This window comes from Callospermophilus lateralis, chromosome 9 (assembly GCF_048772815.1).
Source record: "Callospermophilus lateralis isolate mCalLat2 chromosome 9, mCalLat2.hap1, whole genome shotgun sequence".
In the NCBI taxonomy this organism is placed as follows: Eukaryota; Metazoa; Chordata; class Mammalia; order Rodentia; family Sciuridae; genus Callospermophilus; species Callospermophilus lateralis.
In genome coordinates, this window is record NC_135313.1 from 13888910 (window position 1) to 13912751 (window position 23842).

General features: G+C 41.9%; 1 protein-coding gene across 4 annotated transcripts in view; it reads left to right on the forward strand.

Moving 5' to 3' along the window:
- The first annotated feature begins 3547 nt into the window (after nt 1-3547).
- Wdfy1 (WD repeat and FYVE domain containing 1) overlaps nt 3548-23842 on the forward strand; it is a 44975-nt gene continuing 24680 nt past the window's right edge. For 2 of the 4 annotated variants that reach the window (XR_013092314.1, XM_076865956.1), the window contains exons 1-3: nt 3548-3725; nt 19136-19203; nt 23699-23772. Coding sequence is in view for 3 of the 4 variants with exons in the window: in XM_076865956.1 (XP_076722071.1) it covers nt 3589-3725; nt 19136-19203; nt 23699-23772 (279 nt within the window). In the remaining variant the exon portion in view is untranslated. Of the gene's footprint in view, nt 3726-19135; nt 19204-19561; nt 19640-23698; nt 23773-23842 lie in introns of those variants that run through there. The other 2 variants (XM_076865957.1, XM_076865958.1) reach the window with 2 other exon arrangements.

Consider the following 23842-nt stretch of genomic DNA (forward strand, 5'->3'; position numbering starts at 1 on the left):
ATTGAGCAAATATTCTGTTTACTCCGCAAGTCTTGCCCCCAAATTATGATTTGTATTTAAAAACAATGTAACAGTAGTTTTTTTAAAAAATATAAGCACTGGGAAAATAAGATAGTCACAATGGAATTATGAGTATTTTTTCTTCATTTTTCACTCTTTAGTTACATCATTTTATTACTTTTCTGTCAAACAGTATGAACTTTTAAATAACCTTATATAAAGTCAGCGAGAGAGGCTTATCAGAATTCATTTTTGTTTTGCCTGTTGAACATCTAGACCCTCAAAGGGGTACCTTTTTCTGTGGTCTGGACTGTCCCTGCAGTCACCCAGATTGGATTCCTGTCATTAATTGTTCCTGTTTTCACAAATGTCCTCTTTTGTTCGGTCATCAACTTATTTCTACAGCAGGCACCTGAGAGCTCCTCTTACCTCTTGCCCTGGTTATTGTAATAGCCTCCAAGTAGGCCTTGTCCTCTCTTCCTGTCCTAGACAGAGTCCCCTGCACTCATCTCCCTGAAACAGACCAAAGCATGTTAGTGCTTAACTCAGGAATCTTCAATGCCAAGGACACACAGCTCATTGGGTTTCTTAACTCAACCCTTCAGGGCAGAGAATCTGATTGCTTCATCTCAGCCTATACAAGGTTCGCACTGGGGAAGGAAAGGAACAAAAGAGGAGTTCCACACCTATCCCAAAACAAGGCAATAGATTTCTGGCAGAAGCAGATTCTCTGAGGAGGAGTGAAAGGCTACCATGACAGGCCATTGTATTTATATAAAGTATTGAAATTTCATGGGACATCAGTCAGATAAGTGGATTTGAAGGAAACATGTGAAGGTGTCATTTTGCAATATTTTATGTATTGTGAGATAATCTGTTGGAGATCTGTCAAACGTAGGAAGCTTCCTATTCTCTTCTTCTCTCTCAAAACTGCTCCTTCCACATCTTCCCCAGCTTCATAAATGGCAGCTCAATCCTTCCAGTTGCTCAGTCCACAAATCTTGGAGTCATTCCCAACTCCTCTCTTTCTTTCATATTGTATATCCAGCGAAAATCTCAGGCTCTACCTTCAAGATGGGTCTAGAACCTGACTTCTCATCACAAGGACAATCAGAACACCACCATCATCTCTCCAGTGCCTTATATCATTGACTATCTGGCCTGAGGGTCAGGCCTGCATGTTCTCATCTTGTTCAATTACAGAAAGCAAGCTGCACTGTGAAGGCACCGTGCCTCTCAGCAGCTGAGGCAGTCCCTGAAGGAGCTGAGACCAGAGACTGCCTGCTGACCTCTCCTCTTCCAAGAAGGTGGTCTGTGCTCTTATCTCTGTAGCCACCCCTCCATCCCACGTAAAAACCACACCACCTCTATACTTCCTACCACCCTTCCTTGCTTTATTTTCTCTATTGCATTTAACATATTCTAATATACCATATAATTTAGTTATCTAGTTTACTATCTGGTTCCTTCATTGGAGTGTAAGTTCTAATGGTAATTTTTTTTCCCTATCTCTTTTGGCCACTGCTGCATTTGGAAAGGCACTTGCCTCATAATAGGTACTTGAAATACTTGTTATTTGTTGACCAAAGTTTTCAGTCAACTTTCTAGACATTATCTTGTGTAAGCCTTGCATTAAGCCATGTCTTAATCCTCTTGTCAACATATGGTAGGTACATGGTAGGTGTGTGATACAAGCTTGTGAATTGATGAATAAATGAGTCTATGAATGTTTGGTTATTAATTTCAACATAGGAAAGTATTGGTGCATCCTTGTCCAATAAAAACGCCATGGAGCCACATCTGTAGTCCAAACATTTTATTACTTACGTTAAAAAAAGAAAAAACTGGGCTGGGCTCGTGGCTCAGTGGTACAGTGGTTGCCTCACATGTATGAGGCACTGTGTTCAATTCTCAGTACCACATATGAATAAATAAAATAAAGGTCCATCAACAACTAAAAAATAAATAAATAAAAAAAGAAAAGAAAAAACTCAATCATATTAATCTTAATCCTATTTTATTCAATTCAATATATCCAAAGTAGTGTCATTTCCACAATCCATATGAAAATTATTCATGAAATATCTTACATCCTTTTTGTTTTACATGGAGTGTTTAAAATCAGCTATGTGTGGCTGGAGTTGTGGCTCAGTGGTAGAGTGCTTGCCTAGCACGTGTGAGGCATCGGGTTTGATTCTCGCACCACATTAAAAATGAAGCCATTGTGTTCACCTGTAACCAAAGATATTTTTTTAATCAGGTATGAATTTTGCACTTTATAGCACATCTCATTTTGGATTCGTCACATTTCAAATGCTCAGTAGTTATGTGGATAATGTACAGCCCAGTTCTAGAGCAATCCTTCAGTTCGGGTGCCAGAATAATACAGTAGAGGGGGTGAGGGGCTCACAGGGAAGGGCTGGAATCATTGACTTCCTGGGTCCCAATCATGACCTTTAACTCACTGTCAAGGTCCTCCAGCTAAAACCAGCAGGAGTACAGCCACAGTGGAACAAGTGAGGTTGATTACTTGCTGGAAGAAGGCGCATCACCAGGAAATGAGGGGCATCTGGGTAACAGGCTATACGAATTTGAGCTCAGGCTAGATGATTGAGGGGGGTTGTTTAAGAAAAGAGGGTTTCCCTCTGGATTGGGTGTTGACAGGAAGTGGGGGTAATTCTAAGATTAGACATTTTAACAAATCTTACCTAGTTGAAGCAAGACTAGATAGAAGCTAAAGGTATAATTGGTAAAGAAATAGGAATCACTCATAGTAGCCAGGACAGGAGCATGTTCGATCATTTGATCACTTTGGTGGTCTGTGCAATGTTCATATATGGCTACATTTAAACACAGTTAGAGAGTGGTCTGTGCGACGTTTGTGTTCCACAGACAGGAGCCCTGCCACCTTCTAGTCACACCAAAGCGGGTCAGGCGGTATCTGGTCAGCTCTGGGAGGTTAAGAAATGCTCTTCTCTCTCTCATAGGTGTGCACCATTAAGCGGGTAAATGAACTTTTCTGTGGCTCAGCTTTCTCATCTCTAAATAAATAAATAAGGAACATGGGAACACCAATCTATCCACCTCCCACGGTGATCGGTATTAGGTGAGATAATCTGTGCAAAGAAACTGGGATAGTCCCTGACATACAGTCATCACTCGAGTATCGTCTGCAGTAGATTCGAAGATGCCCTATATTTTTTCACATTTTAATTAAGGTGTGTCTTTCCGACAATGGCTTCTTACGGTGGATGCAGTGCAGTCCCATTATTTTCCGAGGGCCCTGGTTTGAGAGACAGCGCCTCGGGTCTCCGGCCGCTCAGTCATCCCTGGGTGATGACTCTTGTACTGAGTCTTCACTGCTGTCCCCGCTTCTCGGCCGAAGCCCTCTGCGGTCCCCGCCGGCCTCGGACTTTGCGGCCGCGCCGCTTCTCCAGGCACTACGGGCGCGCGGCGGCGGTACTCGCGGCGCTACGGCGGCGCGGCGCCCACGCGGCGGCGTTGCCGAGGGAACCCGCGCGTCCCCGCCCGCCGCCCGCCCGCCCGCCGTCAGCTGATGGGCCGCCGGGACGCCGCGGCCGCGCCAACATGGCGGCCGAGATCCACTCCAGGCCGCAGAGCAGCCGCCCGGTGCTGCTGAGCAAGATCGAGGGCCACCAGGACGCCGTCACGGCCGCGCTGCTCATCCCCAAGGAGGACGGCGTGATCACCGCCAGCGAGGACAGGTGGGACGGGCGGGGCGCGACGGGGTGTGGGGCGGTGGGGTCCGCGGCGCCGGCCCTCCCGGGACTGGCGCGCGGCAGGACGCCTCGAGTCCACTGAGATCCGAGTGGTCTCCCGTGGGCGCTCCAGCCTCCACCCCACCGCGCCCTTCCGGCGGGGAGCTCGTCCCACCGCGCCCCTCCATCTCCGGACCCCGGTCCCCACCCCGCCTCTCCATTTCGGGACCCCGGCACTCTTGTCTCTAATGCACCCCTCTGACCAGGGAGCTGGTCCCCACAGCGCCCCTACAGCTCCGGACCCCGGTCCCCACCGCGCCTCTCCAGCTCTGGACCAGGGACCCCAGTCCCCAGCGCGCCTCTCCACTTCGGGACCCCTGCACCCCTGTCTTCAAATCACCCCTCCGACCAGGGAGCTAGTCCTCAAGGCTCCCTTCTATGTTGGGACCCAGGGATCCCAGTCCCCGCCGCGCCCTCTGGCCCTGGACCCCCTCCCCTGCAGGATGGGACCTGGTACTTCTGCCCAGGACCTTTGAGCTTCCTCTCTCTCCTTTCACCTGGCACTCAACTCAGGAATTTCTTAGCCCTCCCAGGTCAGTTCCAAGTCTCCTTCTCTGGGAGCTTGGAGGACTGGCTGTTGAGTACAGCTGTTATGGTCCCTGGTATTTCCTCCCAGCAAAGAACCTCCAGGGTATTCACCTCTTCCTTCTGGAACTGGGGTTTACACTTCCCTGCTTTCTGCCAGGCCTCAAGATCAGCTGCTAGAACCACTTGAGCTGTTAATTTACTAAGTAGTTTGTAAGTAGTCTTTTAAAATAAAAGTGACTCCTTTTAAAGAAGAACAGATTCATTTATTTGCGAAGGAAATTTATTTATACTTCTAGCATTAGGAAAACTATTAACACTATAAAGAATAAACTAAGACGTGTTAGCTGTGTGCACACAAAGACCTGTCTTGTACTAATGAGATATCCTGGTTTGGACTCCCTCCACACTTTGGGAAACATTGATTTGGTCCAGTTTTTTCATTTCATCCAAGAGGAAACTAAGGCCAGGAAGGTGAAACTAGTTACTTTGAGTCACAGACATTCTGTGAAGTCAGATGACCCAAGACTTCCCTCTGCTCACTGTTCTTCAGGGCAGGGTAACTGTATTGAAACAATATTACTTGTTTTAAAACTTGAGCATCTTTAAAACCTTAAATGTGTAATACTTGAGTGGCTTTCACATGGGAATGTGTAAGTGTTTATTGAGTGAACTGTTTTTCATTGATACAATAAGCAGTCTTAGGTAGAGATGTGCCAAAAGCCAAAAGATTCTTTGGAAGATGGAAGGAAGGTACTGCTGTTGAAGATTGAGTCCTGCTTTTTGTAGTTATACCTTTTGAAGTGAGTGACATGGAGGGCCTCTCCTGAATGGGAAGAGAAACCCTAAAACCCTGAGCTCTTGTTTGGCCTTTGTATTTCAATTCTGGATAAGCTTAGGACCCTTTTCTCAATTAGGTAGTGAGTTTATTGCAGGCAGGGGCCTCTTCCTGCAGCTTATGTGTTAACTGACCACAAACAAGGTAGGGACCCATTAGTAGGACCTGGGTGTGGGTGTGTGAAGCAGGAAGGGAGTAAGCACAAAGGGGTGCACGAGAAATAAGGAGAAGATGGGAAGTAGAAAAGACAAAGGACAGAATAAGGGTGTTGGCGTGATATGAACATAGATGCAGATACACTATAAAAGTTAGCAGTCTTTATTTAGTAAAATGTTTATTCATGACTCCTTCATGTTAGGTAAATTGCTGAATATTTGAGACTGTTGGGGAGGAGCGATGCTAATAAATGTTTTATGGAAAGTGATCACTAAGCTGTTCTGGGGAGTCTTGGATCAGCTCCTTTTCCCCCTGGGGCACCACTGTTCCTGCAGGGCTCTGGTTGATGGCTGGGCCGGTGACGGTTGGTGCCTCAAGTTTCTAATGTGTGTTTCAGGCCCATGGAACTTCCTTGGAAGTAGGAAAGCCTTTTCAGTAGGTGCCACATTTAAAATTTAAGAGAGTTAATGAAAGCACCTGGTTATGAGCTTTTTTTTGTTGTTGGTGGTGCCACTGATGAGTTTTTCACATTATTTTAAATATGTGATGTACTCTTCATTTATTCATTCATGTATCTAGGGATAATGTATTTATTGAGTACCAGACCCTTGGGGTAACAACAGGGATCAAACGCCACAGTACTTGCCCTCATGGAACCTCTGATTCATGGATATTTATGGCACTTGACTTGAGGAAGCTAGCATGTATGCCTGAGGAAGTAGAACACTGACCTTGACTCATCCAGATATGTGTCAGACACACACCAAGTGCTGGGCCCTTGGTACATGTGTGATGTAGAAAGACAGCTACCACAGAGATCTCTGTTTCCCAAGGGCTAGACAGTGGAGTGAAGAGAGAGTTCTGTGGACTGTCTCCCAGGGTGATGGGAAGACACAGAGGAAGAGGGGGCTCCTTGGTCTGGGTCCAGGGTTCAAGGAGCATCTCCTAGAAGACATCCCCAGAAGTGGTCTTCCTCCTTCCCAGGAGTGTGTGTGGAAAAGGTCTGCATGTCCTGTACCAAGCAGGGGGAAAGGACCATAGTTATTTCTAGGTGGCCAGAACAAGAGGTGTGTGGGTGGCCATGGCATGAGAAAGGACAGGAGAGAGGACGGAGAACAGGAAAGGCCAGTGTCCAGTTTTGGAAGGGCCTTTTTGTGTGCCAAAAGGAATTTGGACTTTATTTTGTAGGTAGTAAAGAGCCATCAAAGTGCTCAAAACAATCAGATAACATGATTGAATTTGTACTTTATAAATAACAATGGCTAGTCTTTTGAGGGTCCTTTCTCTCTACAAGTACAGAATTGGGACTTAAGTGTATTACTATATCCAGTGTGCATGCCCCTCCACTAGGAAGTCATATTAGCAGTTCCAAAGTTCAGTACATGGTAAAAGTCAAAAGTGTGTGCGTGTAAGTTGGACCTGAATACTCATTTAATACAAAAACCTGACCTGAACAGATAAGACCTTTATTATCCTTTGCACTGTGAACATTCATCTCTTTTACTGTGGAAATAGCAACGCATTTAGCTAAGGGTACTGTCCCAGGCCTTGCTGGGAGCATTGTGGGACATAGTGTAATGATTATTTGATAAGTCAGACAACTAAGGCACAAAGGACAATGAAGTCACTGCCCTAAATCACATAGCTCTAAAGTGACATGATTGAGATTTGAACCCAGTTCTCTTTGCCGTGCACTCATTTTTTCTCTACTTTTGGAGTTCAGGTGGTATCAGCCAGTGACTGCTCTAGCAGCAAGTGTAAAATGTGTGCATCTGCTTTTTGCCATGATTTAATGATCTTTTCTATTAGTTTTCAGAGTTTAAAGAGAAATTGACTTGTACCTTTTATATACAACTTGTGCTTTAATCCTTAGAAATGTAACTGTTAACATTTAGATTTAGGGTGCAGCTGAGTGAGTTCATTTTATAAAAGCTATCATCAGTGAGAGCTAAGAGTATTCTGATTAGAAAAGTGAAAGATCTAATGGTCTTCCTGAAATAAGTGCCCACTTTTCTAAAGTCTGGTTCAATGGTTCACAACCAGGGATGATTTTGGTCCCCGGGAACTTTGGCAATGTCTGGAGATACTTCCTGTTGTCATGACTGGGGAGAGAATATTACTAGAATGTAGGGAGAGGTCAGGGATGTTCTGCCTAACAGCCTGGAATGCAGAGGGCTATTCAGCCCCCAAATGGCAATAATGCTGAGACTGAGTTTGTTCTAGGCCTAATGTGTGCATTTTCTGGTCTCTTTGGAATGATGATTCTCAAACTCGAGCATGCTTCCGGAATCATCTGGAGGTCTTGTTAGAGTTACGGTGCCACATCCCAGAGTTTCTGAGTGGGAAACTCAGATGGGGCTTGAAGTTGGCATTTCTGCCAATTTCACATGTGGTTTTGTTTTGATTTGATTTTTTAATACCTGGGGTACTCAACCACTGAGCCACACCCTCAGATCTTTGCATATTTTGAGACAGGGTATTGCTAAATTGTGGAGGCTGGCTTTGAACCTGTGATCCTCCTGCCTCAGCCTCCTGAGCTGCTGGGATTACAGGTGTGCATCACTGTGCCCAGCTCCCATGTGGTTTTGATCGTCATGCCATTGGTCCAGGGATCACACTTTGAGAACCACTATTCCAAAAGGAAGGAGAGTTATTTGTCAAGTACTTGCTTTGGGGGAGAATACTCTTTTACATTTTGTCCCTTTCCTCTCCCTCCTCTCCCCTTTTTAAAATTCTGCTTCTGAGATGTATTTGCCTAGGGTCATTCACACATACCCACCTATTTCCAAAACCAAACTATGTATGACAGTTAACTGCAGTCAACCCTCCAAACAGTATCAGCCAGTGTGGACTGTTAAGGCTTAATTACATCACACCTGGACAGGTAATTAGTGGATGGGGCAATGAATTTAGGGCACTGGTTAGAAACTGGCTTGAGTGTAATATGTCATGAACAAAATGGTGTTAACTTCTTGCATAAATTCATTTGTTTTTTTTTCAGAGTGATAAATACCTTAAGCCCTTTTGCTTAAACTTCACTCTTAAACCTAAATTCATATTTTTTTATATATAAACCTAAATTCATATATTTTACAGTTTATATATATGTGTATGTGTGCGTATATATATATAAACTGTAGTTTAAATTGCCTGCGCTTGGGAAAGAAAAACTTGAGCTTTTGAATTTGAGCAAAGTGTAAGAATGATAAATTCACAACATTTTTTTTGTATCTCTTGAATCAAGGAAGAAGTGTTATTGTCTTTACTGTCTTTCTCTTCAGGAAACTTCAGAAACAAAAACAACCCCCACCCCCCACCAAGATAGCTTCAGTAGTAAGTTTAAGAATTTGAACTGCAGCAGTTGCATTCTGACAGGGGAAACAGAAAGTGAGACTGTGCTTTCAGAACAGGACTGAAGTGTGCCAGGCAGCAGGAGCTAATTTCCTAGGCAGATTGCTTTCTTGGACTTCTTTGCTGGAACTGCACAAACATTTAAACAGTCAGTTGGTTGAATGATAGAGTTTTAAAAGGGACAAGCTCTATTGTAAACCATTATAAACATGTTAAGGTTATGGGCTGGCTCTCTTCATTTTTGAAAAATAGTTTGGAGATGATCCTGCTTATACTACTGCTTCAGGGACTGGAGGCCAAGATTGGTTTCTGCAGGAAACTCAATTTTGTTTGGCCTAAGTCAAACAAAGATAGATCTCATGTGTTTTGAAATGTTTTATGAGGTTGCACACAGGTTGGTAAATGATGAAGGTTACAAAAATCCAACTTTTCAAATATTTTTGTAGCATCTTTCTATTTTTTTAATACATCAGATATTTAATGTATTTGTTTCCTCTTCTAAGCATATTAAGATAGTTTTGGAAAAAAAAACCAGTACATTTACTAATGGTTAATGCAGCATAATCCTAAATAAGCAGCTTGATTTTTAAGCATTATGCTTAGGAGAATCCTGGCATAGGTGGAAGTTGTTAGTTTATACAGAAAATCAGGTGTTAACTGCTGTATTTTAGTTGTCATGTAATGCCTAAAAGTAGATCCTTCAATTTGTGTTATAAAATAAGCTGAAGTGAGAAGACAGGAAGCCTGGGTGGAAGTGCATTTATTCCCCTATTGTTAAGTGACCCTTCACTGCTACATTCATTTTCTTTTTATAGCAGAGATAGGAGCATGGACTCTGAAGCCCCAGAGCCTGGGTTTGCATCCCAGCCATGTGACCTTGGACAAGGTGCTTAACCTCTTTGTGCCATAGTATTCTCATCTGCAAAATAGAAATAGTAAGAGTACCTACTTTATAGGGTTTTGTTAAGAGTCGATGAATTAATAGAATAAAGGGCATAAAATAGTGCTTAGCTTAAATGTTAACTATCATTATTTATTCCCATTGATTTTCCATTTTATTACTTTGATATCATCTGAAACTCAGGATGTTTCTACTTCCTCTGTACTTCTGTGTGTGAGTAAAATAAAAAATTTCCTGCCTGAATAGGGCACTGTCATTTGGGAGTCACTTATAAATCTAAATTCTTATAATGTCTTTGAGACATGCCTTTTCTTTATTTCAATTTTTTGGTCATGTCAGACATATAATTTCCCTTAGAAATCAATTTGTTCCCCTGCTATTAGGGATCCCCAAGACAAGGCTCATTGATGGATAGGACTCAGACCATGTACTCACACCTGTGATTTATGATAGTCCAGGGACATGAAATCAACCCAGCACATGGCTGGAGACAAGAGGCAAGTGTCCTTTCCCTTTGGAGTCCCACAGGATGTGCTGAACTCCTCCAGCATCAAATTATGATGACACATGTGAAACATTGTTTATCAGGATAGCTCATCAGAGACTTGATGTGCAAAGCTTTTACTGGAGGTCAGTTATGTAGGTGCCCTCCTCCTGGCCTGTACCAAAACTTCAGACTCCTCATAGAAAGCAGGTTCGGCATAAGCCATATGTTTTGTACAAACATTAAGCACAGTGAGCCACTCTTCTTAGTTGAGGAATGTTGAGAACTCTCTGGAGATCCAAGGACCCAGACACAAGCCCTGGGCTAACCTTGCAAGCAGCCTGCTGCCGGAACCCTTTTCTGCACACCTGCTGTCTTTCCCCAAGGGCTTGTCCTCATCCCCTCTTGACCCTCTTTTTAAGCCTCCAGCACTACAGTAGCATTTATGTGGCTTCTTTAGCTTCTGGGAGGCTCCATTTGAATCTGTCCTGCCAAGCTCATGTCTTTAACGTGGCATTTATCACGTCTTTTCCCTGTTTACCTTTCATGAGCTCCTTATTTCATCATGTCTGCAAAAGAACTTTGGGGGCTTAGAACTGGTCCCTGCCCAACTTGATTTCCACCCTTATCTTTTCCTTCTCAGTGGTTCTTTCATGTCCAGTAAAGCCAACATGTGCTCTGTTCCAGTAACATCTGTACTTTTCCCCACCTGGATAACTTGACTCACGTGGCTCTTCCATCAGGCACCTCCCCTCCCTTCTCTGGTATTCAGGCCCTACTTCACCTTCTTGGTCCACTTCAAGTTCCACTTCCACCATTGAGTAATGTTCCCCAGCCACCAGCCATCATCCTCTGTCCTTTCTGGGCTTTCTTCAGCACTTGTAGTGTCTTACTTGGTTATGCTTAATTAATTTTAATCAGATATTATTATTGTTGCTTTGGATTTATTTATCTTGTCTGTCTGCATAGCCTGTATCCAGTTAACGTGTTTGTGTTTACTAATTAAATGGTGGCTTTAAAAAAATTTCCAGTACCTAAAACAGTCTAAAGCTCACAGTAGTGTCTCCAGTGTTAGTTGGAGACAGTAAACATACCTGTTAGGAATAGGAAGCATACAACAGAATTTAAAACGGGCTACGGTTCTCACTACCCAAACTGTGCTTCCCAGGGTTAGTTTAGCCTCACATTTTACAACTTCTAGGCTGTCAGAGTTTGAGACTTTTTAATTTGTTTTTTGTCTTCTGAGTGTTACATGAACCTTACTGACTCCAACCTCTCTAGATTATTTCTTTTCTTCAGTGCTAGGGATGATTTGTTAGTCTTTTTGGTGGCATAGGAATCCACCAGAGTTTTGATTCTAACAGTGAAAGATTATAGCAGGAATGGTTTCTTAGTCAAAACGAAAACATCTGCAGATGGGAAAGTCATCCCCTGACTTCTGGGGTGGGTGTGGAGTGGGCTAATGCAGATGCTGGGTACAGGCAGGAATGCTCCTCCCGGGATAACATTCTGCCTGAGATGGAGTCAGCAGGCCTGCCTGGTCCTCGCGGGCCCTGGCTGTCTGGAATTCTTCTCTACATTGTAGGAGAGGGTGAACATTTTAATTTTTCTTAGTCTAATTCTGCTCTGCAGAAAGAGACCATTTTCTCTGCCTTTTAGTTTAGAGAATTAACTCTGTAACTATGTTTTCCCTCTGTCACCAAATGAAACTGGCTGCAGAAATGAAGAGGTCAGAGTTCCGGAAACTTGGTTGGAAGGAAATTGCTATTTATTTGATAAAAGCAGATCACACTGATGACCATATCATTTCCTCTTCTTTCAGGCTAACATCTTAATGTTCTAGCAACCATCGAGAGTACCAGAATTTCACATTTTCTTCTATTTCCATTGGAGGTACTGTCAGACTAGGAAAAATATGTTTTATGCTGTAGGTGACAGCAATGTTTGGAGATATACCAAGATGTGAAACAGTGTTAGCATCCTTATGAGTGGCCAGTCAGCTTTCCTCAGAATTAATATTTGGCCAGTCAGCATTTGAAATAAATCAGGACCTTCGTCTTAATTTGTAACATATAGTATTTGCTGAAATTCTGTTTTTAATTAGTTGAAAAGTGTCTGTATTATGGCAGTGTAAAATTTAAAGATAACTAGTGCTTTAATTTTTCTACTTTGGGGTAATCAAGGTGTTTTTAAGAAAAAAATTAAAGATATTTAAGGTTTAGAAAAGCTGATGCTTTAGGTGAGGTTGAACTTGGCCTTGTGATTTTATAAAAATACCTGTGTGCTATTTGAGACCCTTAAGTGTGGGCATGATTTTTGAGGTTTCAGCCAGAGACTACTGAAAAATATATATTGAATCCAAATGTATGTAGAATTGCAGATTTTAAAATATTAATCATTAATCCTACAAGATGCCTTCTGGTTTGAGAGCCAGTGCTTTTCAGAAGAAATATCATTCTTTGAATATAGTTTTGTTTCTACTTTATTATAACTTAAATAGATGAGACTTTAAAGGCTTGATGATTCCTTAAAGTAACCTTGCTTTTTGTGAACTCTTTGAGAGCATCTGACAAAGAGACTGGAAAAAATGAAAAGGAGTCCCTTCTCCTATTCTGAGCATGAGGCGTGTCTTCTAGCTGATCAAAGATGAATCTCCATGGAAGAAATACTTAATCATAATTGTGGTCCGAAGTCTATTTTTTATACATCTGTAGGAAGGTAAAACAGCATACAGAATTATAAACCTTTGTAGACAGGATGATAAGTATTATAATGTGGCATTTAAGAGTAGTGACTTCATCTATGCTTTTTCTGTAACTTTTTTTCTATCCAAGGATTCAAATTAGAATCAGTGCAAAATGGATAGTCTAAATTTCCATGAAGAGTTAAATTACAGTTATTTGTTTACTACACACTTTGAAATCTTGCGCATTAGTAAATGCTGAATGCTTTTTTTTTTTTGAGGTCAGTCTTAAACGTTCTTAAAGGTACACTACTATTTCTTTGAAATAGATAACATTGTATAAGTTAGCTCTTGCTATGTTATGTGACAGACCAATATGGAGTTAGTAAAGCAGCAGGTGTACGTTATTGTCATGAGCCTTTGGGTCTCCAGTCCTTGTGACTCAGCCAAGGCCTACTCATGCTTGTGACCAGCTGTGTCTCTTTCACTTGTTTGGAAGTTAGCTGATTACAGACTGGTTGAGGATGATTCAGCTGGGACGTGGGGCTCTCTTCCATGTCATGGCTCCTCCTGCTGCAGGCTGCCCCCTCTGGTTCATCTAAGGTGGCAGGCTTCCAGGAGAGGGAGGGAGAGCAGGCAAAGCCTCTGCTCACTAACTGGCCTCTGTCACTTTAGCCACACTCTCTTGGCCAAAGTGTCACCAGCCAGTTCATGGTCAAGGGTCAGGGAAATAGGTTCTACCTCACGATGAGAAGAACAGCAAAGTACATTACACAGGGACTGGTACAGGGAGGGGTAAAGCATTGAGCCCATACTTGCACTTTATATGCCACAAGCATATATGTTTTGTATTTTATGCTGGAGCTGAATCTAGAACTCGAGAGATTGTGTTGGCATCACCAAAGTCAGGATTTGGGTTTAGCACCAAAGTCAGGATTTCTTTGAATTTTGAAGTTAGGAGTAGACTTTTCCACACTCTGGATTTATTTCAGGAAAACATAATTTAACATTTCAGGTTTCTTGTTTTGGAGTGCCTTTTTAGGAGGATAAAATGTGAAATTTTCTGAAAAGTTGTTCATAAAAATTATTGTACTTATTATTTAGTATTTAATCAGACAGAACTACTAAATGGAGTTGGACAGTCCAGTGTAGGGCTGATGTTGGTTTGTATCATGTTAGGATCGTACCTCTCCTTGCTCCTTCCTCCTTACATGTACAGTGGAGGCAGAAGTGTTGGTCATCCTCGGGGATGAGGCGTCTTGTTCTCAACAAACTTTGCTTGAATCCTGATGCAATCTGTGCAGGAGGTAGGCTGTCTGTGCCAGGGCAGTTCACTGTAGTGAATCTCTGAAGTTCGGCAGGGACACTTGTTTATTCCCTGTCTTCCAGGCCAGGGAGCCCCATGCCTTTCGGTAGTCTTCTCTTTCCCCGCGTTTTTGCATCTGACCTCATTGCCCAGCCTTGCTGGCCCTCCCTCTGTTCTCACTCCTTTGGGAATGAACCTGTCAAACCGCAGCCTACCCACGTACCGCTAGCTGTGTCCAGGTCCATGTCTCCCGGTTGGGGTCAGGGCTCCCTCACCCCTCTGCCCTGTCCCCCATGGAAAAGGCTGAACTCCCGGTGGACTCACTGTTGGCAGAATGTGCTCCAGACTCCAAGGCCTGCCCAGGGCACGAGTTGACATTGAAGGCCAGCGCAGACTACAGAGCAAGAGTCCTCAGCGGCCCTGCTGAAGCTCATTAAAGAAGGAAAGTGGCTGCAGTGTACTTGAAATCGCCTGATTCTCGAGCCTCTGGCTACACAGGAGCTTGCGACTGACCCCAGCGGTTCTCCTCAGCCTCATTGCTCTCATTGTTGACCTAGACAGACACTCAGAGAGTGGACCTTTTTTACATCTAGAATCAAATGGCCACACTTGAACCGCAGACAGAACGGAGTCACTGAGTGCTCCTGGGCTCATTGTGAAGTGTGTGATCGCTGGCCTGCTGGGGAGGTCAGGAGAACCCTGCTGTTCTCCCATCTTCTGCCTCTTCATGAGAGCCAGAGCCACTGTCTGTCTCACCACGTTCCCTTTCTTTACCTCCTGCCCTTGATCAGATCCCCATGGCCTGCGGAGCAGACACGGTGTGGACACACAATTTAGTTGTATAATTTTATTATAATATGCTCTTTTTAAGAAAAGCCAAACACTTCATAAACATTTTCCTGTGCCTCTAGGTCTTCCTATTTTAATAACTAAGCTATAGGCATTATGAATTATTATAATATAAATTATTAGTGGATAATATAGTATCTTCTGTTTGCTAATGAATGACTCTATTATTCACCCATTTCATTATTTAACCTTTTTCTCCTAATTTTTACTCCTTACTAATGCATATAGGAACTTTTTAAATGTGTAGTTCTTTTTTTCCCTATTAATAATTTCTTTAGAACCAATTCTAAGCCTGAAATTCCTGAATCAAAGTTTGTCATTATTTTTGTGTCATTATTATTGTCAGGAAAGTATGAATTTTCTCACCATATGGAGCAAAATTCTTGCCTAAAAGCTAATTAACACTGACAAAAAATTGAGGTCCCTAGAAGTGGCATTTCATTGCTGTTTTGAGTTGCTTTTTACTTATCCCTGCATACCAATATATTATAAAAGCATTTTAGTCTGACATATTTAAAATAACAAAATATGGTCTAACTTTGTCATTTCATTTATCTGGAAAACATGTGAAACCTGTACAGTTCTGCAGTTAGCAAATGAAGGGAAGGTAGCATTGCGTACACTGCAGTTACGGTGCATACAGCATTACCAACTCTTGTATAGAAGGAAGGCACTTGAGCACTGTGAGATCCCCTGTGTTGTACTGAAGGCCAGAGGACCTGTCAGTGGAGGCCCTCCACAGGGAGAGCAGCATGGGGGGATTCGGAAACCACTTATACAGCCTCAGGGGGAAAAAGGCACATTTCCTTTCCAAGTACCTTTTGGAAAAAACATCATGCTATTGTTTTCAAACAACTTGAAAATAGAACTTGGAAAAGAATGAACATGTTTCTAAAGTTGTGGTTTTAAGGAATGATTTGCTTTTCAGATCGACATGATCTTGGAATATCAAAGAAGATGCAGCCACTATAAAAATGGGTAGAATAAGTGGCAGGAAAAATGTAAAATGAGTTTAGGTGTGTGGGAGTAAAGTTGTCAAAATACTGAAGGAAAAATTCAGCTGTTTGATTTTATCTTTGTGGAGAGAGTGGCTTAGACATTCATCTGGCACAAAATATTGTGGCTTATGTAAAAATAAAACCATCTGATCTTGACACTTTGGTAATTAGATGGTTTATTAATATCATTGTAGAATTTGAAATAAGTTTGCATTTGGTAAAATGTGACTAAACTATATTAATGTTTTGCTTTCAAATTATTGAATGGTAGATTTTGTTTTGAGCTTACTAAACAGTAATTTTTTTGGTCTGGAATTTATCAATTTTTTCTAATAAGTAGCCTGACCTAAGCCTATTTTTATAGCTATTTGTTAAGTCAATGAGAAATGTTCTGACCATATATAAAACAAATTGTTATATCACTCACAGAAACTAGGCAACCCTGTTTAATAGGTAGAGTCTTAAGAATACTAGGGTATTAGGGCTTAAACTTAACATTGATTTGATTTGATCTTTTAAGTGGAAGATTTAGCAGTGCCTAAGAGGGGAGAGTCTGATTTAAAGAGGCTGGAAGGGAACTCAGGGTGGAAGGTATAGATACAGAGGTAGAGCCAGCTGCCAAAGTCAAGGCCTAAACTTGGAATCTGATTCCCAGACTACGGTGGCCTTCTCTCAGCCTGGACGTGGTAAGCAGTTTTCAGAAGAAACATTTGAAGAAATGTGTATAAAGGCTAATTTCTCAGTTTGCTAGTCAGGTCCTAGGCTGGATCCAGATTGTGCAGACCAAGTTGTATGCTGATGTTTGTCCTACAAAGAAAATAAGACTATCTCCAAATGCTGCGGTCTAGTAAATCCCATTTTGACCTTGGGCTAATTTATTTATTATTCCAAAGGTGTATGAAACTTGACTTTTCAGGGTTCAGTGATTGGATGGAGAGATTACCTCTAAGATTTCTTCTGACAGCAGAGTTCTCTGATACCTGAATATTGTCCTTTCCAAGGGAAGAGGGAAGAGCATGCACTACTCAGTCATCTGGGTTACCTACACATTCATGACCTAAGACCTTTGGGATTCAGAGGTTTAGAATGTGTCAAGTAGCTGTCAGGTCTAACCACTTGGTGATCCTTGCACAAATTGGTAAGTGAAGTTGGTGAAGTGGAAATGGTTTGACATGAAGCCTTGATCTTGACGTGCATTGGCCTGTGTTACATGTATTTGGACATGGAGGGGAATCCTTGAATAGACTTAGTGCTCTGCTGGGAGTTGGCCTCTCTGTACACCTCTTTTGGCTTCATCTGCTGTGTCGAAATGTATCATATGCATTCTGCTTGAAGTAACATAGAGTGTAGTCAACATAAGTAAGGTCATGTTGGTAGCTCAGTCCTAAGGATCACATTATAAGCTCCCATTGGTTCTTTAGATGTAAGAGTTGTGCTGAACTGGCACCCATCCTGCCATCTGCCTAGAAAAGCACTGTCTGAAGAGAAAGGTTCTCCATTGGGTGGTGAGGGAGGTGGACTGAGTGCTTAGCCTGAGTGGACATTTCGGAAGAGCTCAGGGATGACTGCTCACTGGAACTCAGGGCCTGAACTGAAGTCACACGAACTAAGTTTGTCAGTTGAACCCTGGATTTGCAAAAAGCACCGGTAGATGCTGAACACAGGAGCAGTGTGACATGCGTGGCTGCTGGGGATATGCAGCTGGCATTTGATATAATAGCAGTGGACCAGAGCAGAGCAGGGGCAGAGCCCAGGAGGGAAGATGAGAGTAAGCTGCCATGGAGTCAGGCCAAGGCGATATTGAGGAACTATTATTTGTTTACAACAGAACAGTGACATTTGTCTATAGACTTTTGTGCAGTCTTGCTTTGCTGAACGCAGTCCTGTTGTGTTGTTCAGCATGTTCCTCTGTCCTCTTCGCGTCTTATGAACTGGTAGCTGGAGCTAAAGCCTTGATCAGCTCACAGTTGCCTTGAGGCTTTTATCCATTTCACATGCAAAATAGCATTAGCTCACTGCGCTGCCACGCCACCTTACTTATTTGGATAAATGAAAGTCACCCTCTAGTTTCAGTTTCCTTTTAATCATATACAGTAGTCTACATACAACTTAAGCATAATGGAGCAAGTTCCAGCACATGTGTGCACCCATGGTCCTCATCTCTGGAGCCTGGCTGTTCCTCTCGAAAGTGTCCTCACATCTCTGCCATCTGCCTCCTCCCCAGAAGCAACCACCACTGTTCTGATGTTTTCATCCCTAAAACCAATTTTACTTGTCTTGAACATAAAAAAAAGGGAAAGAAAAGGGAAGGGAATACACACACACACACACTCACACACACACACACACATACACATATATGTATGTGTGTGTGTGTGTGTGTGTGTGTATCAGTACTTGGTGTTGATATATTTCAGTTTAAAGTTAGAAGCATTTATTCAGCACCTGTGAGCGAGTGTCTGTTGTTATTATACGTATAAATGTGACTGTGGCAGAGTTGACCATGGATGATGAGAAGGTTGTGAGTGGTGGCAAAGGCAGAGCTGGTGAGTACCAGCAGAATGAGAGCATCCCCCCAAAAGGTGACAAGCCAGTGCCTGAGCTTAGAAGTTCTGGAGCACAGAGCAGTCTCCTTTTGCAGGAGACTCAGTTGTTAAGCTTTGCCTGTGTTGGTCACTGTCATCTTCCTGCACTCAAGCAGGATTTCCTCAGGTCGGTGCATGTTCTGATGAAAGAGGTGTGGTGTGGGATGATTTCCTCCCGGCGAGGGTGATGGGTGAGGTGGAGAATCGTTGGTGAATCAGCGTGGCCCCTCACGGCCTGTCCACCTCCCACCTCTCCACACACATTTTTGTCCCCTTCAGATCCGCCGCTTTCCTTGGTGACTGCTATTCAGTTACTATGTTCACACAATTGGTTTTACCAAGAAAAACAATTAGTAGTTCTCAGCTTTCTTTGTCTATCATTACGTGAAGAACATTTCCACATTATTGAAGTCACTTGAAATCCTGACTCCTAGGCTCTTGTTAACTCAACATACATGGTCACATATATGTAACTGTGTATGTATAGTATATGTACTATATGTAACATACTATCTACTGTAGATATGTATGTTTATATATGTATATTTGTCCAGGTTGTCTACTTGATTAGCTTTGTAAGGTCAATTAGGAGATGGTATTGAACATTATTTAAAAAATAAGTTCTCATGGAATGCAAAAGAAGACAGTATTTCTAAAGACCACTCTTTTTTTCTCCACAGAACCATCCGAGTATGGCTGAAAAGAGACAGTGGCCAGTACTGGCCCAGCATTTACCACACAATGGCCTGTAAGTCACAGACCAGTTCCTCTTCAGGACATTGCCTCTAATGTCCTTGATGTTTTGACTTTCAAAATGTCTGACTAAAAATTGCTACTAGATTTCAGAGTGAGTTTCTTAGTTGCCTAAGAATGAGCTGACAGGCTGTAATGAGCTACAGGAAAACTTGTATTTTGTAAAGGTTCACTGGCCTAATAAAGGAGACGTGAGCAAAACTGAAAAAAAGGTGGAGGGAAAGGCCCGTTTCCTGGTTTCCTTTGTCTTAATTCAGCCAACTTTCAATCGTTAAGCTTGTCCTCAGTAGTACCTGATGCTGGCACCAAAGACAGTCTGCAAGCTCCCATGATTATGACAGCCTGTGTCTGACCTTTGACCACCTCTGGATACACAGACAGAAGTGCTCTAAGATGCCTCACTTTCTAAACAGAGAATTCTCAGTAGTCAGGTATGTTCTAAAAATACATCTAGAAGATAAAACTTTGCATGGACACTTTAAAACAGCCTGGAATTCAGAGTGAGACGCTGAGGTGATGTACTCAGAGGCCCTGTAGGCCCGAGAGGAGGTACTGTGGCCTGGCGTGATGAATTATGGTCAGGTTTCAAGTAGCTTTCCAGCGCGTTAGGTATTGTAAGGTTTCGTCATCCTTTGGCGATAGTTAATCTTTATACAGTCTTCCAGAATGTCTGTTTCATTTCCATTGAATGATTGTAAAGACAGAGTTGTGACACAAAGTCACAGCAAATCTAAGCAACCTCCTTTTCTCCCACTTCTTTTCTTCAGACTTTCTTGAAAACAAAGCCTTGTAGAGAATGCCAAATGTGGGTTGAAACCCGCTGTTCAGAAGACATCTGTAGCTGCAGGTTTCCTTGAGGCTTTGGTTTTTAGTGAAGGCTTTTCCTCCGTGAAGGGTTTCTATATTCAGCCGACTTCCCAGGAAAAGAAAAAAAGGATTTGGTGTGAGCTCGATGGCTTGCTACTGATGAAGTGGAGTTTGTTGGAACACAGAGCAGCCAGTTATTCAGCACATTAGATATATTTAGTTTCAATCATCTAAGCACCTCCCTAGTTAGCACATTCTCATTTGTACATATATTCAATTGAGTATGCAGTGTTTGGATCCTGTGTTAATTTTCACAAAAAGTTAATAATTGATCAAAATTTTCATTTGTTCTACCTTCTACCAATAGTTTGGATGGCTTGATAACTTCTCTAAGTGAAAGTGAAATAGACTTTTTAGAATACTTTATGAAGGTAACTGCCATTAAAGGAATGAGAAAACCTCATAATATATAGACTACTTAAAAACTGACCAGAATTTACTGCGCCAGGCCACCCTTCCTCCTGTCACCACGTCCACTCGCCCTCTGGAGTGCTTAACCTTTGCTTCTCACTCTGATTTCTTACCTTGAAATACAGAGTGGCTGATGTTCAATACAGGTGCATATGGAGCCTGTTTGATAAAGTAAACAGGAGAGATGGTACGATATTCAGGCCCCCAAGTTCCCAACAACAACAACAGAGCTGGTAACTCCTTACTTCCCAGTGGCCCAGCCATAGACCCGATAGCTGGAAAGAGCAGCAGCTGGAAGAACTCATTCCAGTGTGGGGCTTATCTTGTCGTCACCTGGAAAGTCTTGTTAGAGCTGCTGCTGTACTCCTCCCATCCCTCCATAGTTCATATTTGGTCAAAGCTTAATCTCCTGAGTCTTCACCCTTGAAGTTCCTGCTCATTAGAATAGAGACAGAGATTGACAGGGATTGTATTCTGTGTTTAGTTTTTAATTCCTCAGCTATTTTCTCCTAGAAAACCCCAGCAGTAGAAGGGTGTTTGCTCCCTCCTCTCTCTTGTCTGTTAGATCTTGGGCACATGGCTGTGACTCATTCTGGTCCCGTCCCTCCCTAACTTGGTGAGACTGTTCCTTCTCAAAGTAGTTTCCAGCTCGGGAAGGAGAGATGGCCAAACTGCCAGAACACGACCAGAAGAAAACATAGTGGATGAATCATGAGAAATAACTGCTGTCGTATTTCAAAATTACATTTATCATACAAGAACATTGCTGTTTGGGGTTCTAAGAACTATCTGCTGGCTGCCCACTTTAGTATGTTTTAGTGGTTGTACACCAGTTTAAACTTTTGCCTGTGCTCCGGTGGAGCCCGCAGTAAGCCAGGCCTTCGTACATCATTTCATTAGTACAACTGTGTTCCATAATGTCATTCACCGAACACAAATCACTTTCAGAACCTGGTATAGCTGAAGGAAAATGGTAACTCCCAGTTTCAGTGTTACTATGTGCCTCATGCCTTTTTTTTCTGGTAATGTAATTTTATGAAATCATCACACAGCTATGCAAGATACATGTTATTTTTTACATTTTCTAGATGAGGAAACAGGACAGAGAGATTAAACCAATGACTTGTGGTTGGAATTCCAATCCATGTGAGTTTACTACTCCCAGACTATGCTGCCCACCACAGTTATGGAGTAGGTCCACACATTTTTTATGCAAAGAGCAGACAGTAAATATTTAGATTCTGTGCAGCAGTCTGTGACAGCTACTCAGCTCTGCCGTTGTAGCATGAAAGTAGTCATAACCAGTACATAAATGAAAAAGCCTGGCTCTATTCCCAAAACACCAAAGACCTAATTAACAAAACATAGAGCAGGCTGTACCTGGTACTCATGTCTGAGTTTTAAGCATCTGATTTTGAACTGTAGTGGTATCTTCTTTAAAGTCCACTGATTTGAAAGATGACCTGTGTTTTTCTTGTCTCCAAAACTACAGGAATATCCAACCTTTCCTTTCTTTTTGAAGTATTTATTGCTTATCTCAGTAGAAAACTCCTTTCTAGGAAAAAAGCCAGGATATCATTATATGCAAAATAAACTGGGAAGCTTTTTATTTTCTTTTTTAAACAAAAATTCTCTAATCTCATAAAATTACTCAGCACATTAAAGTTTTACACAAAAGAAACATTTTTCAATATTTATGTAGTTTGTTGTGGGGGTAAGCATCAAAATCATTGAAAAGAAGCTTAAAACTAATGCATCCAGACCTAGTACCAACAGAAGAGCAAGTAAAAACGATGATAATGAACTTTTGAAATCATTAAAGCATGAATTGATTTGCCATAGTGATTTTTGCAAATGGTAATTGAAGAACATTTTGATCGTATGAATTCTCATGTATCTTCATGGTTATACTTCTTAAACATGACCGTTCTTTGTTATCTTCAGCATCATTATGGTGGATTAGGGTGTGAGGGCTTCAAGTCGGTCATGTTTTCTGTGTATCTTTTCAGTACCTACCATTCAACTACATAGTTCTTGAATGCAACTAAAACAGCCTCTTTCTATGATCTGATCATGTCGATGGCTATGTCGTTGCTTTTAGGTACAGTCCACTATTATAGATTACTTTCTTTCTTTGGTGTAGATTGTCAGTCATTGCAGCAAGAGAACTTAAACTATTTCAGATGGTTGGCTTCATTTGGACGATTTTTTTTCTTTTACTTTTTTTATGAGAAGTCTTATTGCAAAATAAAGTCAAGTTCATTTGTTTTGTCTTGTTCCTGGCATGCAGTTTTTTTTATATTTTAGTTCTTCCATTGTGATTATAATTCTTTAGGCTAGAATGATTAAGAAGAGCTATATGATTTAGGTTTTTTAAAAAAAAGCAAAATGTTTTATGAAAAATAATCATATAAGTTGATAACATAAAGTTCTCTTTGTTTTGAACAAAGAAATGAAAAGAAATGAACCCAAACATTTCTTTTTCCAAATTTCCCATTTTCTAAATCACTTCACTTCTGATTTTTAGCATAAGACTATTTGAAGCTTTTCCTTTCTGAAACCCATTCTCTTGCCCATGATTTCTGGGAAAGAGAGAGAGAGCCACTGGGAAGGAAGTGCACAGGAAAATAGGTAGATGCTATCCCGGGTGGGTAACTGCTGGGGCCAAAGAACCTATCTGTACCTCACAACTACAGTTCCTGCAAACCAGGTCATGTGTGTCATTGCAAAGGGAACATTTTGACCATTGAGAAAATAATTATCCTGGAATGGCTTTCCTAGCATGCTCACATATGCTCTGGGATGAGAATTCTAGGGCTGGCAACCCCTTTTTCTGCAGATTCCAGCAATTTTTTACCCTTATTTGGGAAGGGTAGTGGGACGAAGCGTTTATGTATCAGATCATGCACTGTAAGCACTGGTTGCCAGACTTTTTCCAGGCTATTAGTAGGAGTTTCCAACAGATGAAACTTTGTGCTGGCTCACTTTGCCCAATATTGTGAGAATAATTGAGAAGATTTACAGAATTAGAATTTTAAACTGAAGCAACAAAGAGAACTTTATTTTTCAACTTATATGATTATTTTTCATAAAACATTTTGCTCTTTTTTTAAAAACCTAAATCATATAGCTCTTCTTAATAATAATGTACTTTGAGCAATGACTCAAAAGGCTTAGCTTTGCTGATAATGTGGTGTTTGTCTTTCTGGCAGCCCCTTGCTCTGCTATGGCTTACCATCATGATAGCAGACGGATATTCGTGGGCCAGGATAACGGAGCTGTAATGGTACGTAACTTCCAGGAAGTATTCATAACATTCTTTATATTGATTTTCTGTGTTTACTTATGTGGGATAG